The sequence below is a fragment of the Thunnus maccoyii genome, chromosome 24 (genome assembly GCF_910596095.1).
Source record: "Thunnus maccoyii chromosome 24, fThuMac1.1, whole genome shotgun sequence".
In the NCBI taxonomy this organism is placed as follows: Eukaryota; Metazoa; Chordata; class Actinopteri; order Scombriformes; family Scombridae; genus Thunnus; species Thunnus maccoyii.
In genome coordinates, this window is record NC_056556.1 from 539,694 (window position 1) to 556,397 (window position 16,704).

Genomic DNA, 16,704 nt, shown 5'->3' on the forward strand with positions numbered 1-16,704 from the left:
AATAAACACACACAGGCAGATGTGGAAGGTTTGTGTTTGATGTGACGGAGCTGCAGGAAGAGACGTTTGTCTCTCTTTGTGTTTTTATTTCACATTATTTTGACTTTTTAAAGTATTGAAGTTAATATTTTCTGTTAAGTGCGTCCAGACTGAAGAACAGCGAGAAAGAAGAAGCAGCAGATCAGAGATCAGCCAAAAAAACCCCCAAATAATCCCCCAAAATCTCCTTTAAATCCAGGTTTCCTGCTGAGGTTAAAGACGAGCGTGTGTTTAATCTCAGCGTCTCGCTGTGTAATCCCACTCAGACACAAAGACGTCACACCAGTCGTCCCAGTCCTCCCAGTGCCGAGCTGCTGCCGTGACTGGAAATCCCGTCAGGACTGTTCAGCCGCCGACACAAACAGGTAAAGAATACGGATCAGAGATGGACTGACTGTGAGGTCACTCACAGGAAACACTGAAAGTATTCATGTAAAAATACTTCGTTACAAGTAAAAGTCTTGATTAAAAGTTAAATATAATTAAAGTATTAAAGTAAAGTACTCGTTTTGCAGAAAATCCTTCCCTGTGACTGATACATTAAATCACTTTAACAAAGTACATAATTAATACAGACGAGTCGATGCGTCAGCAGCATTTTATTGTTGCAGCTGTTCGAGATGGAGCCAGTTTGAACTTCTTCATGAAGGTCAGCAGATAAATCTGAGAGATGATGAGAAGATAGAAAGAAGAAAAACAAAGTCCTGCTACATAAATTTGGATCATTTTTTCAGAACTTTTCTTTAGTCTTTGCATTTTTGTGAAATATTAAAGAGTTTTACCTCTTTGGGCCTCAAACAGTTATTTATTTGAAACCTTGTGAGAGGAAATGTCTCTTTGGTGGAGCTGCAAACAGCTCAGAGACTGAAACACTGATTCACTGTAAAGAGCCACAACAGAAATAGTTTAGTAACTGGTTTAATCTTTAGTGATGTAGAGTCATTTATAAACTCATCATTATGTTATTTTAAGTAAAACTTATATGAAAAATAACTCAAGCTGTCAAATAAATGTAGTGAAGAAGTATGTGGCATGAAATGAAAATACTCATGTATCAATATCTTAAAACTGTACTTAAGTAAATGTACTTAGTTACATTGTACCACTGATGCTACATGCTAGATGCTAACACTGCTAGCACTCACCTTCAGCTTCTGTGATGTCACGAATTTCTGAACGAAACTGAATATATTTGTGAAGTTTCATCTTTCCAGCATTTGTTCAATCAAAAAACATCAAGTTCTACTGATATGATGTCGTTAGCATCTACAGTATGAGCCACAAGCTAACGAAACACGTGTGGTTTAAATGAGCTGTATGTCTCAAATCACATTTGATTTACTATGATATATATATATGAGATATATATTTATAAAACTCTCGGCCTTGGACGTAACACTAGGTTACTAACAGTAAGCTAGTTAGCTAGTTAGCTGAGCATGCTAACGTTAGCATTTCTTACAGTTTAGCTGGTGTGTTAACAAAACTTATTTATGGCTTTTTATTTGTAATTTGTTTCTTAGCACCTCGTGTGTTTTGTGATTTATTTCACTTGGATGCTGTAACATTTATTTATTTAACTGTTTTCATGCAGCAGAGAAACTTTGTTTATTTCAACAACACAAAGTCTATTTTAAAGTTTTTTCCTCACGTCACTATAAATTCATCATCCGCCTGTTTTCATGTTTTTTTTCTTTTGTTCATTAAATCTAATTTGTTTATCGGTGGTTTAAAATTCAAATGTTTGAGCTTCAACAGAAAAACAAAACAAGAAGTTTCACAAAGAACTGATCGAGTTATTTTTGAAGTTTACCGACAGAAAAACAGTTTGAGTCTTTTGATTGGCGGGAAAATCTGATGACGTTTGATTGATTGGAGAGATAAAAGAGAATTTATTGAAGCGTCTGTTTGTGTTTTTGTGTCTGATATCGTTTGATGAGAGAAAATTCATTCATGAACAAAATCATCATAAATAAATTAAAATGCTCAGCCGCCTTTGATATTCGGCCTCTGAAGAATCTGATATTTGACAAATTTAACTTGTTATTTTTAATCTCCAAACTGTTTTTGTTTGTTTGTTTTTGTTTGTTTTCTTGGTGAAAACTTTTATTCCCGCTGCACCAGACTCCATCTGCTTTTTGACAGTTTTATTTTTATTGACATCTTACTGTATTTTCTAGGCAGTACACAACAGAGACAGACACAGAACTCAAAGGAAATGTTTGTGAGAAGGAATCGGCTTCTTCATTGTTTTAGGTTCTTTAAATGAAGTCGTTTTATCAATCAGTGAACTAAAAAACACGAACGTGTTGTAAGAATAAAATGAAAACAAAAAAAACATCAATTTGTTTTTCATGTCTGGTGAAAAGTTGAGTTCACCTGTCGTTAATCAGCAAACAGACGACAGGTGTGTGTGTGTGTGTCTCAAACATCCTCCTGATTGGTCGATAATTCATCATCAGTTTGCAGGTGAAGTTTTGTCTGTTGAGTGAAACAGCAGCTTCATAATAATCCAGGAGCTTGTTTTAGATTTTATGTTTTATAAGAAACTCGATACTAAAAGCATCAAAATATATTTTTTAAATAACAGGAAACAGTAAAAAGTGTGTAAATTAGCTTGTAGTTTACACATCTGGTGTCAGATTCTAGTTGTTTGGACTAAATCTGTAGTTACTGTGTTTGGTTTGTTAAGTAAAGTAATAATAACCAATAACCTCCCGTCACCTGGCTCTATATAATCTAATCTAAATAATATTTGTGTTTTATTAAACTGGGTAACAGGTCGTATTATTCCATCATCACTGTCTTATTAGTTCATTGATTGATCAGTGTATAAGGTGCTGATCATTTTTCACTGAAGTACAAGTGAACATTCAGACGACGTATTTTGTCACAAACACAAAGATGTTGAGTTTATTATCATGGAAAACTGAAAAATGAGCAAATATTCACATGTGAGAAGTTAAAATGACTAATTGATTTTGTCATGTAATTAGTTCAGCTGTGGATGTACAGTCGGGGGTTAACGGGAGGTTAACGCAGCCCTCACATGTATGAATCAGGCAGCTGTGAGGCGTTCAATGACCTGACCGAAGTTCACACGAGGAGAAAAACACACAGTGAGACATGATTTTCTCCTGCAGAGAGTTTCATGTTGATTTACAGCTTTACACACACACACACACACACACACACCTGAGGTCACGGAGGTTTACTATGTTTAGTCGTCTGAGCGCCTCCACTTCCCAGAGTTCCTGTGGAGAGGTCAACGAGAGGTCAGCGCTGTGTGTGAGTGACATGTCAAATAAACTTATAACATGACGACACATTATTTAACTTCTATTTGAATTTTTTTTAAATTAGATTTTATGACATAAACATATAAATTAAAACATATTGAGACTAAACACTAAAACACAGATGAGACTTCAGCGTCTGAATGAACAACAATAAAAAAATAAACTTTTTTAAACTTAAGATAAATTTCTTGTTTAACTCGTCTGATTCGTCTGTTTCTCATCTAACACACAAACAAGAGGTAAATTAAAGTTAATTCACTTTAAATATCGTATTAAATCGCTGAACGATCATTAACAACACAGTTCAGAAAACAACAAACATATAAATATATAGAACTTCATATATGTGATCAATAATAACTGAACAGCACATTTAAACTTCCCTTTAAAAAACAGTTATTACTTTTTAAACAAACTAAATTTTGAACAAAAAAAATTACAAAAAATAAAAATTAACATGTGATGTTTGTTACCAATGATCACAAATAATAAAAGAAATTATAAAAAATATAGTATTTATACACATCTACATATTTAAATACATTAAACATCTCTCTCTCTCTCTCTGCACTCTGTCTCTGTGTATCTCGCCCACAGCGTGTCTCATTAGCTTCATGCTGTGACTGGAGCTTTCTGCTGTTTCCTGCTGTTTTCTTCACCACACAAACACACACACTCACACACACACACACACACACACACACACACACACACTCTCTCTCTCTAAACGGAGACAAATTCCCTAATTAAATTCATCAAAGATATTTGAATAATAATCACACACACGGGACTTCATGTTAATTCTTGTTGACATGTTGAGTCGATGTGTTTTCAGCAATTCAATAAACTTTATTGACATGTTGGCAAAGCACAGTTACGATTATGAACGTTAAGGAATGAAATGAACAAAAACAATATTAGTCAATAGAACGAAATAGATAATAAAATAAATAAATTAAATTATAAATATATATATAACAGCACATAACAAAGCAAGTGTTAATCTACTGGTAGTAAATTAAAGAGATGTTAGTGAGGATAATACCAGACAGATATTAGTCTATAAATAACAACGTGGTGTTGTAAATAGTCAGTTAGTCTATATGTTGATGTCTTTACTGGTCGTCTCTTCGTTGTGGCAGGAAGTCACATATTTAGCAGCACATTCTTTCTTCCTCCCAAATGTTTCTGGTCCGTCTGTGTCTGTTCGTCTCTGCTGACAGTCTGAACGCTGTGGTCGGTTATTCTGCCACAGTTCAGTCCGTGTAGTTTGTGTTGTGAGTCTGTAATATATCAGAGTGATGGTGTAACCGCTCCGAGGCCCGGCCGGGGTTTGTGATGTCAGAAAGGTGAAAGGTGAAAGGTCAGCCAGCCTCTGGGCAAAAGGCTTTATAACGGTAACAGTCGCTCCTTTTAAAACGGCTCCAGCAGTCGAGAGATCTTTTTTTTTAAATACAGTTAGAAATAAAGATTATTGGTGTAAATCAGCCCTGCATGCAGAGGTTCAGCTTGGATCCAGTCTCCCTGCTGTAGGGGCCCCGTATACGTCGCTGCCATACAATGCGATCGATTGTATCGCATGTGATCTGCATTTAAACTCACACACACACCTCGGGCGAGCTGCCTGGTCGCCATGACGACGGTGTTGTTGTTAATGAGACTAAAATCTAATAGAGCGTGATGAGATCCGCATGATGAACAGAAGGAACGCAGAGAGCTGCGAGGTCACGTGACTCAATCACGTGACACCTGCGGGAGCCACGACAACAAACCAGCTCGTCATGTTTTAACGAGACGTTTAACTCGTTTTTTTTAAAATAAATTCATCGATTCATCTGATGATCACATAATCATTTATTTGAAATAAGATTCCAGCTTCTCAGACGTGAATGTTTTTCTTTGTCATATATGAGAATAAACTGAAATAAAACCAAACATTTAAAGATTTAAAGACGTCGCCTTTCACTCCGGGAAATTATAACTCACTGTTTTCTGACATTTAACAGATGAAACGATGAATTAATTAACGGAGAAAGTAAAATCTGCAGATGAATCGACAGTTGCAGCTCCAGAAAGAAAGGAAGTTTTGTGATTTAACAAAATAAAGCGATTTGTTGTTATAACAGGAAACATTTCTGGTAAAAACAGAATCATTTGGTGAAAATGAGACATGAAGACGTGAAACTGATCTCGTTAAGGTCCAATTAAAAGAAGAGACTGAAACAATAACTGAACTCTGTTAGATCCTGAGATGACTCATCAATTAGTCGATTAGATAGAAAATTGATTTGTTTTTGTTTAACATTTCATCAGTTTTGGACTTTTTGTTCGATGACGTCACATTTGAAACTTTTCACACTATTTCTGAGTTTAAACACTAACGAGAACAATCAGCTGATTCACTAACGATGACGCACCTGATCTGCATTTATTTATCCGTCAGTGATTCTTAGTAAATATGGTGTTTTTGTGTTCACCCCCTCAGATCCGTCTTCTCCGGGAAACCTCCTCCACTGTGACCTCTGACCTCTGCTGACCCCCCCCGGGGGGGGTCACATGATGAGAGGACTCTGTGACTGCGTTGTTTAGAAATGGAAACAAGAAGAAAACTGAACGACTTCTTTTTGCTGCGTCAGATCCAGAAATATCAGATAAAACAAAAGTATTTCTGCAGAATAATGTGCAATGCATGCTGGGAAGTGTATGCTAACAAAGTAACAATGCTTCTAAATAACTTTATTAGATGAATTTAGTTAACGATCAGTCGCACTTTTAATCAGCTGAACTCATGATTAAAGGAGGTTCAGATTCAAACAGTTTGATTTGTTTCACTTTTCACTTTAAATGTTGAACAACTTGTAATTGTTATTTGTGCCAAAGAATATCAGTTTTTAGAGAACAGTTTCATCCCTTCTGTCATATTTTCCGCCTTTAAATAAGAACATAAACAGGTTTGTTGTTGTGCTGCATAACAGTCAAAATATACACAAAATGAATTCATGCTAAATAATATAAAAAAGAAAGACAGAAATATTTAAAATATATTCTGAGTGAGAGGAGCTGCTGCATGTTTAAACTTTAAATGGAAGAGAATGAAATGTACCAAATATTATAGTGTAAACAGAATATGCAGCCTGCAATTAATAATAATAATAATAATAATAATAATAATAATAGAGGTTGTAATGTATCATGTTAGATCAAAAATCACAGATGAACAAAGATAATATTATGTGATTACGAGACACTAAAGCTTTTCCTCCTTTCACAAACCCTCAGTTAGCTAATTTAATGAATAAAAAAAAACTAAATTTTGCAATTTAAATGCTTTAAAAAGGCTGAAAATATTCCCTCTGGTCTGGTTTAATCAGAGGAAGACACATCATCAACAAATAAACTGAACGTTTGCTGCAGGAATGTTGAGTAAACGTCGTCTCTGCGCTCTGAAACGTTAATTCTGATGTTTTGTGAGTGAAGTCTGGACTGTAGAAAGGGTTAAAGCCTGAATGAGGACTCTGAAACTTTCTCAGGTTTCTCGACCCGCCTCCTCAAACCGCCTCTTTGTCCTCCTCTCGGCCTCGCTCTCTCTCCTTCTTCTTCTTTTATCTCCGCTCTTCTTCTCTGCTCTGACCTCTGGGCGGAGCGCCTTTGTCCCTGCCGTCCCAGAGTGCATCTGGGCCCCCCTTCAGGCGGCTTGTCATGTTAATGTGTATGAATGGGATGGTAATAGGATGTTAATATCATCTGCTCTTTAACATAGCTTCCACTGTGCAGGAATCCCCCCCGAACCCCCCCCAACCTCCTTCACATGGCGGCTTTTCATCTGTAAAGGCTGAAGAAGTAGAAGAAGAAGAAGAAGAAGAAGAAGAAGGTGTCCATGAGGGGGTGGAGGCTACCTTTATACAGAAATTATATCATAAAGCCCATTGGATCTGGCAGAAAGCGCCGCTGTGAAGTAAACATATAAGACGAGAGAAGAAGAGTCTGAATCAGGTGACTTGATGAGTGATGTCACCAAGTGGTCGGTGGCGTGGACGTTTTCAGTCTGTTGGCTGTGCAGCCTGAACATCACTGAGACGACAGTCGTAATACTTTTTAAAAAAAGTTAAAAATTCCAGAGAATAAAGTCGTAATATTTTGAGAAAGCAGTCATAAAATAGTTGTAAATAGTTGTAATATTTACGAAAAAGAAGTCAGAATAATTCAAGAAAAAGGTAATTAACAATATTTTGCGATTTAAGTCAAATATTTACAAGGAAAAAGTTATAAAATTCAGGAAATATTATATATTATATTTAAAAAGTTAATTATATATTTGTACCTTGAAAGATTTTGAGAAAGAATTTGCAATATTTACAACAAAAAAGTTCTCATATTTCAATAAAAAAGTTGTAACATTTTTGAGAAAGAAGTCAAACGTACGAAATAGGATGGCTAGGTTAGCTGTTTCCCTCTGCTTCCAGTGTTTGTGCTAAGCTAGGTTAGCTGTTTCCCTCTGCTTCCAGTGTTTGTGCTAAGCTAGGTTAGCTGTTTCCCTCTGCTTCCAGTGTTTGTGCTAAGCTAGGCTAGCTGTTTCCCTCTGCTTCTGGTGTTTATGCTAAGCTAGGCTAGCTGTTTCTCTCTGCTTCCAGTGTTTGTGCTAAGCTAGGTTAGCTGTTTCCCTCTGCTTCCAGTGTTTGTGCTAAGCTAGGTTAGCTGTTTCCCTCTGCTTCCGGTGTTTGTGCTAAGCTAGGCTAGCTGTTTCTCTCTGCTTCCGGTGTTTGTGCTAAGCTAGGCTAGCTGTTTCTCTCTGCTTCCGGTGTTTGTGCTAAGCTAGGCTAGCTGTTTCCCTCTGCTTCCAGTGTTTGTGCTAAGCTAGGCTAGCTGTTTCTCTCTGCTTCCGGTGTTTATGCTAAGCTAGGCTAGCTGTTTCCCTCTGCTTCCGGTGTTTGTGCTAAGCTAGGCTAGCTGTTTCCCTCTGCTTCCGGTGTTTGTGCTAAGCTAGGCTAGCTGTTTTCCTCTGCTTCCGGTGTTTGTGCTAAGCTAGGCTAGCTGTTTCCCTCTGCTTCCGGTGTTTATGCTAAGCTAGGCTAGCTGTTTCCCTCTGCTTCTGGTGTTTGTGCTAAGCTAGGCTAACTGACCAGCCAGGTTCTTTAACCCCTCCCTCTGCAGCTGTTCACAGATGTTGTTTGCTGTTCAGGAATTGAACCCCCCCTCCCCCACTCAGGCTGATCTGAGGTGAACCAGGCTGAAAATCAAATGCCGCCATCGCCTCCCCCCACCTCACTTTACTCAGAGAGGAGGGTGGGGGGGGGGGGGGGGGGGGGTGCTCACCTCTGTCTCTGGTTTTCTTCAACACCACTTTCAGTGGAATGTGGGGGGGGGGGCTGCAGCACAAACTACAGTCAGGAGAAGAGTTCACATACTGATTGCTGTTTCTGGGCGATGATATTGAAATATTGCGATGTTGAAATATTCTCTGTATGAAACATGAATCTGCTGCACAAACACATTTAAATCTGATTTACTGTCCGACATTCAGCTCAGTGCTGCAGACGAGGTTTGTAGTGACAGAGAGAAATACACTGATTTAAATGAGCTTCTTGGTGACGGAGGTTAAAGCAGAAACACGTCGGGTTCGTGCAGGTTTTTGGAATTAAAAGACTGTTTTCATCTGCACTATTGAAATGTTGATTTAAGTTAAAGTGGATCAAGATTTACAAAACCAGCTTCACCTCTGTTTTATTGTGAGTATGGAATATTATAAAGTTTCAAGATGATTTTCCACTAATAACTTTTTAATATGATCAGTTTATTTTAGTGTTTTGATGGGTTTTACAAACATTACTGATAAATAAATCCTTCAGCAGCAGCAGAAAAGTTCCTGTATTAAAAGTTAATCAGTCTGAACGCTTTTTGTTTTATTTCCCAATGTTTCCACATTCAGTCAAATTTGCACACAGTGTGAAAAGTCGCTTCACTTCCTGTCTGAACACACCTTCAGTTTGGTTTCTGGTCACGTTTATGAACAATAAATGATTCTTTCTTCAGAGATCTGAACCAGCTGCTCTTTTCTTCTTTCTCATCCACTTCTTTTACTTTTCTGTCTTTTCCCTCTGCTCCAGTTTATGTCCATAGAGGTGAAACATATAGATATAAACATATAGATATAAACATATAGATATAAACACAGAGAGTAGAGGAGTGGATAGATGGAGGAAGGCAGTGACATAAGGGTACCAGGCTTTTATTTGGAAGTGCTTTGGCCTAAAAAGGCGGCGTGGCGTCGGCGGTGTTTGGGTTAGCGCAGCGGCATGTTTATGCGAGCTTCACTTCCCTTCTCTCAGCTCTCAGGAACGATGGAAACTTGTCTGTTGAAATAAATAACGGGACAGATTCTGTGTGTGGAGCCGCTGTCGGAGTGAGACGTCGCACAGAACGTCTCTGATCTGACTGAAAGACGTCTGAAACAGGAAAACCTTCAACAAACACGTCCTCATGTCTCCAGCAGGATGCTTTTACACAGTTTTTATGTTTATAATCTTTATTTAAAAGTTTTTCCATCAAGTTTTTTTTACAGTATTTTTCCCTTCCCCCCTTTATTTTTACGTTTTTATGCATTTTCACGTTTTTCCCTTCCAGCTTCCCCCGTTGTTTTGATGTTTACAATTTAAAAAACATTAAATTCGGACAGAGGTGTGAACAGTGGGTGTGGTCACATCGGTCAGTGGGCGTGGTCACATCGGTCACTCAGGTGACAGATGTGCCGATGTGAACGTTAACTTTAACACTCGGCTGCTGACCGACCGAACACTGAAACACTCAGAGGAAGATAAAAGCTGCTTTGAATCAAGAGAACAATCACTTAAAACTGATGTTTCCAAAACAAAAAGATGACGAGTCTCCTGATGAAACTGTTAAACTGTTAAATCAGGACGTTTCAGATCTGCACAAAGTGACGCTGCTTCTCTCTTTTAGTCATGGGCGCCGTCGTCACGTTTGAATAAACTTTATTGGATCCGTACAGTGTGAGCATGACAGTACAATGGCGTCCGAAGCGGTGTGAGTGATATTGGCTGTCTGGTTGTCATAGCGAGCCAACAACATCATTCCTCTTTCGCCATGTTTACAGTTCACCTGAGCTCCTATTGGTCAACGTCATGCAGCACGCTGTGGAAGTCGTCGTACTCGGCGAGAGAAGATAAAAAAAATTTGTACTTGTCTTCCTGTCGGGACATCGTGAGACGTCCGTTGTGATTCACTACATGGGATGAAACCTTCGTCTGTCACATGTCACGTGTAGTGATGTAAAATGTTTGTGTCAGAATAAAAACACGACATACAAGACGGATGAAAAGAGCTTTACGTTGAAGTTTTCAGTGTTGAACGTTGGTGTTGTGAACGATTCACGTGATTCACCGACGTGTTCATGTTGGCCTCGACGCTTCATTTAGTTTTAGTGATTTTGTCTCTTTGTCGTCTTTGAGGCTCTTTGTTGTGTGCAGTTACCATGGTTACAGGTCAGCGTTGTCCATGGAGTTACTTTTGATTTAGTTTGTCTCATTTTTGCAAAAGAGGTAGATGAATATTTTTTCATCAAAGTTTTCACTGATGACATAAAGTCTGTTCTAACTGCATGAATCCTGAAGCTGCTACGACTCTCTGACCTCTGACCTCTGACCTCTCTAACATGGAGGACACAAACCTGTTTTCTTATTTCAGTTTATTTTGATGTGTTTGCTGGGTGCTGAGTGGTTGATTAATCTTCATTATACAGACTGAACTGTTGCTGCTTTTACATGACAACAGATTCTAACAAAGTTTCACAGAAACACCAAAACTAGTCAGTCAGTCCTGTCTGTTTTTGCACATATGAAACAAAGAGTTCATCTCCCAACATGTGGACAGAGAGAAGAATATCATCAGAGCTGCAGATATAAAGTTTTCCGACTGTGGTGACGTCTCGTGTCCGTCGCCTCTGTGACCTCTGTGACCTCTGAGCTGCAGAGTTTTACAGCTCTGGACAAACAGACTCCATAATGCTCGTATTTATAGCTGAGTGAGGAGAATGTAGGCCAGCCGAGTCACTGCAGAGGTATGTGCAGGCAACATGTCCGCTGCTAATGGAGCTGAAACTCCTCAGCTGTTGCAGAGTGTGTGTGTCTCTGTGTGTGCGTGTATGTGTGTGTATGTGTGTGTGTGTGTGTCTGTTAGTCGGCTGCAGCAGAAAAAGCAGCTGAAAAGATGCAAAATGACCACAGTTGATGCCTGTCTGGAGGATTTATGAAACAGTTTGATGATCTAATAAGGAGAGTCATGTGTTCATTAGTTTAATTTACATATGGACTCTAAAGTTTGACCCAGTTGGGGCGATACAGTAACGACACAATACTGTTAATGTTGCCCTGAGCCAGTTTGTTATAATCTACTTTACTCTTGTTAAACTAACATGTTGCGGTTTGTTATTGATTGTTAATAACTTGTGTTTCTTTTGAATGTCATCTGCACATCGTTTTTTTTACAAGAAACTATAAATCTGTGACAGTTTTCAGCTAAAGCTTGTTGTGTGTAACACTGGGTTACAATAACAGATTGCTTAAGCTAACCTGATGATGTGTCAGTGTTATATTGATCCAAACTGGAGCAAATTTGAACTCAGTGAAGACTGGAAAAACATGAAGAATGAATCATAATTTATTCACACATCTCTCTTTAAAATGTAGAAATCAGCCCCTTGTAGACTCTTGACTACTTGTTTTGTACCTGACTTGTATCTTGTTTTTAATAGTTTTTTTAAAATTAACTTGGCCTTTAAAAAGCTTTTATTGTACTATTCTATTCTATCATTCTAGATACTATTCTTTAAATTATAAAATGTATATATAATAAATGTTAAACTCCCTTTAGCTTATTTATGTTGATTTCCTTAAAAAAAAAAAAACTACATGTAAAACAAACAAACCAAACTCTTTACTTTTCTTTATCTTCCACCATTTTACTTTTCCTTACGTTAGTGAAGTATTTGTAGGATACTTTGTGGTATTTATACTTTACTCTAAGCAAATAATACAGTATAAAATGTACAGGGAGGTGTTTAAAAGCAGCCGGGAACACAAACTTCATGAATCTCTGCAGGAATATCACAGATTCTCTCCTGTCAGGTCACTTTTCAGACCGCAGCACTCGCTGTCTCTGTGGCTCAAACCTCTGCGTAACGCCCCGCCCCCCTCAACTCCTGCGACCAATCAGCGGTGAGACGGGCGAGGAAACAAAGCGTCCGATTGGACGGGAGCAGCAGCGGAGGCGAGTTTCAAGGCGCCCCGCGAGAGAGGCGGTGACCGGCGGGGGGCTCCTGGAAACCGGCCCAGGCTGATTCCTCAGCTCAGTCCTGCAGAGCTCACGGAGGGAAAACAAGTCCGACTAACTAATGTCGAGCTTTTTACTAACAAAGACAACTTTCTATCGTGCGGCTTTGGACGCTTTTATGAAGAGAAAACTGCTGCTGAGTTTCTTTACGGATTTCTTTACATGCGCTGCAGCTCGAGGAGAAGAAATGACTTTGTGTGATTCTTCTCTCGGTCTTTATGAGTCTCAAATTCAGCTCAGAGACTCCGAGTTTGGATCTGTGGCATTTTAAAGTGTTTGTCCGTGAAACAGAGAGGATTTCACTCACCGGCTTGTACTTAGAGAGGACTGGAGTATGAATAAACCCCGAAATCCGACATTTTCCTGTGGAGTTGTGGAAAGTGCTGTGGAATATTAATAAAGGAATGCAGCAGTAAAGAGCCCCTTACAAGTTTTTTATGCTGAACACACACCAGCAGCCTCAAGCAGCAGGACTTACCTTCTTTATTTATTTTCTTTGGCTTCAGTAAACAGTTGGAAAGCCTCTGCTAGTTTGTGGAAACTACTTTTTCCCTGCCTCTGGGGGTTGTCTGATACATCATGGCGGTGGGGAGAACCTGGCGGTGGGTTTGGGTTTGTGCTCTGGCCGCTGTGCTGTTCCAGCCATGCTCCAGTCAGTATGAGAAGGGGATTTCCATCCCAGAGCATGGCTTCTGCCAGCCCATCTCCATCCCCCTCTGCACCGATATCGCCTACAACCAGACCATCATGCCCAACCTGCTGGGCCACACCAACCAGGAGGATGCTGGGCTGGAGGTCCACCAGTTTTACCCATTAGTCAAAGTTCAGTGCTCCATGGACCTGAAGTTCTTCCTGTGCTCGATGTATGCTCCAGTCTGCACAGTTCTGGAGCAGGCCATCCCGCCCTGCAGGTCTCTGTGTGAGCGGGCTCGGCAGGGCTGTGAGGCACTCATGAATAAATTTGGCTTCCAGTGGCCAGAGAGACTTCGATGCGAGAACTTCCCTGTCCACGGCGCCGGAGAGATCTGCGTGGGTCAGAACACAACAGACACCGACGGCCCCACCTCAGATCCGACCCCGAACATCCCTAAGTTTGTGACTTTGCCGCCACATGTCCGGACCAACCAGCCCTTCTCCTGCCCCCTGCAGCTCCAGGTGCCCACCTACCTCAATTACCATTTCCTGGGGGTTAAGGACTGTGGCGCACCCTGCGAGGCCTCCAAGCCCAACGGACTGATGTATTTTCGTGAGGAGGAGTTGAAGTTTGGCCGGCTCTGGGTTGGGATCTGGTCCATTCTGTGCTGTGTGAGCACACTCTTCACCGTACTCACCTACCTGGTGGACATGCGAAGGTTTCGCTACCCAGAGAGGCCAATCATCTTCCTGTCCGGCTGCTACTTCATGGTGGCGGTGGCATACGCCGCCGGCTTTCTGCTGGAGGATAAAGTGGTGTGTATCGACAAGTTCAAGGACGATGGATATAAGATGGTGGCTCAGGGAACCAAGAAAGAAGGCTGCACCATCCTGTTCATGATCCTGTACTTCTTTGGCATGGCGAGCTCCATCTGGTGGGTGATCCTGTCGCTCACCTGGTTCCTGTCTGCGGGGATGAAGTGGGGTCACGAGGCCATTGAAGCCAACTCTCAGTATTTCCACCTGGCAGCGTGGGCAGTGCCGGCGGTAAAGACCATCACCATCCTGGCCATGGGGCAGGTGGACGGGGATCTGCTGACCGGTGTGTGTTACGTCGGAATCTACAATGTGGACGCCCTGCGCGGCTTCGTCCTGGCACCGCTTTTTGTCTACCTCTTCATCGGTACTTCCTTCCTGCTGGCGGGCTTTGTGTCACTCTTCCGCATCCGCACTGTCATGAAGCAAGATGGCACCAAGACGGAGAAGCTGGAGAAGCTGATGGTGCGGATTGGTGTGTTCAGCGTGCTGTACACGGTGCCTGCCACCATCGTCATTGCCTGCTACTTCTATGAGCAGGCCTTTCGGCCGCAGTGGGAGCGAACATGGCACATGCAGACATGCAAGCGCTTTGCCGTGCCGTGCCCGGCAGGAAACTTTGCGCCGATGACACCGGACTTCACCGTGCTCATGATCAAGTACCTAATGACCATGATCGTGGGCATCACGTCTGGCTTCTGGATCTGGTCGGAGAAGACGCTGCAGTCGTGGTGCAGGTTTTATAAAAGACTGAGCAACAACAACCAGGGAGAGACGACAGTGTAGAGCTCAGAGGATGCGACTCAGTTCAGCTTCATGTATTTACTCGGACATGTTGAGGAAGTTTGACTCTTGGACATAAAAACAGACAGTAGTTTTGTGGCTCAATGAGCTTCTAACTGAGCCTTTTGTTCTCTGAGAGGACGGATGGAAATGTGAAGCCTCTTTTCAAACCCTCTCAGAGAAGAACAGCAAGAACATGCACACTTCAGATGTGCTGTTATAAAGACTATTTTTATATCTTCTAACTGCCGTCACATTGATGTCTGTCTGATTCCGCCCCAAATGAAATGTCCACTTGTTTCTCTTTAATTGTTCATATTTGTACATTAACTGAAACATTATGAGCCTCTGAGAAATTCAGGTAAAACTTTACTTTACGGGTCTGTAATTTCTCAAGTAGTGAAGATGTTGTTTGGTGCTGATGCAGGAAAAAGTGACAAAGTTCAGTGTTTATTTTATTTTTATTTAACCAGGAAGTCTCTTTAGATGCAATATCTCTTTACAAAGGAGAGCAGGCCAACATGGCAGCATAAAAACATGGTCACATAAAAACATACAATTAGTAATAGGGCTCCCAATAACGATTATTTTCTTCATGAACTCATTACCTGTTCAGTCCATAAAATGTCCATCAGTTTCTTGTAATTCAAGGTAATGTCCTGAAATGTCTTGTTTTGTCCTAAACCCAAAAATATTCAGTTTTCAATCATAAAGGACTAAAAAACATAAAATATTCACACATAAGGGGTGAGAACCAGTGGATGTTTTGGCACTTTTTCATAAAAAAATACTTCCAATAACAAATAAAGAATGAATTAAAATTAATTTGGGTTTAAATGACACTGTTTTTTCCTGCAATTACTACTAAAATAATAATTAATTCTTTCAGGCATCAAATGATTTGTAAAATTATGGACCTGTAAACTGAAGAATCACTGAACTTTCATCTGTTTATTGATGACAAAGACTGATCACACTTCCTGTCATTAAGAGGTGTTTTGTAAATATATTTTTCTGAGTTATGTATTTATGAGAATTTTAAAATAATCTTTTACACATTTTTCTCTTTGTCTTTTTCAATGCTACATGGCTTGTACAGTTTTACAGAATAAAACACAAAAGTTTCCAAAGCTGCTGCTGTGACTTGATTGGAGGAGATGTCAGGAGGTTTTTTTTAGGTTTAGAGAAGTTCAGCAGTAAAACACTGATTCACATGTTAACCCTGTCAGATTACCACTGTGGTTTATAGAGAGAGAGGAGTGTTTGTTCCAGACAGCTGAAATTGGATCCTTTCTTCTGTCCTGACTGCTCTTTTTCTTTTTCTCAGCCCTCCTTCTTTTTTGTCCTGACTCGAGGAAATGTTGTTGAAACTCTGAGCCTCAGTGAGTGAAACCAGAGACATTTAACCTCCAAATTCAATCTTCAGCAGCTCAGGAGACATTTGAGAACTCAGAAACACACAAGAGTTCTACTGGAAAGTTTAGTTTTTAATTTCCAACTTTTCTTTAAGTCAAAGTACCAATATATTCATATTAAAGTGCTTTGTTACAAGTAATAATCCCGCTTTCAAAATCAAAAGAATATAACACAAAGTACACAAGTATTATCAGCTTCATGTAGTTGAAGGAATAATTATTGATTATTGATCAGTGCAGTTATAATGTGTCTAATATCTGCATTAAATGTAGAGTATTACTCTTCATTGATGAAGCTTTGGCGCCCTCTGCTGGTGAAAAGATAAACTGCATGCTGTCAGATTAATGAACTCAGATTACATGACTTGTTTTTA

At 39.9% G+C, this 16,704-nt stretch overlaps 2 protein-coding genes across 3 annotated transcripts in view; both read left to right on the forward strand.

Annotated features, from left to right (window-relative positions):
- LOC121891677 (NLR family CARD domain-containing protein 3-like) overlaps positions 1–16,704 on the forward strand; it is a 408,525-nt gene that overhangs the window by 336,487 nt on the left and 55,334 nt on the right. The window lies entirely within an intron of this gene.
- LOC121891695 (frizzled-7-like) lies at positions 12,688–15,785 on the forward strand. Its single transcript, XM_042404253.1, has one exon. It carries the CDS (start codon positions 13,263–13,265, stop codon positions 14,916–14,918), a length of 1,656 nt encoding a protein of 551 aa, XP_042260187.1. The 5' UTR covers positions 12,688–13,262; the 3' UTR covers positions 14,919–15,785.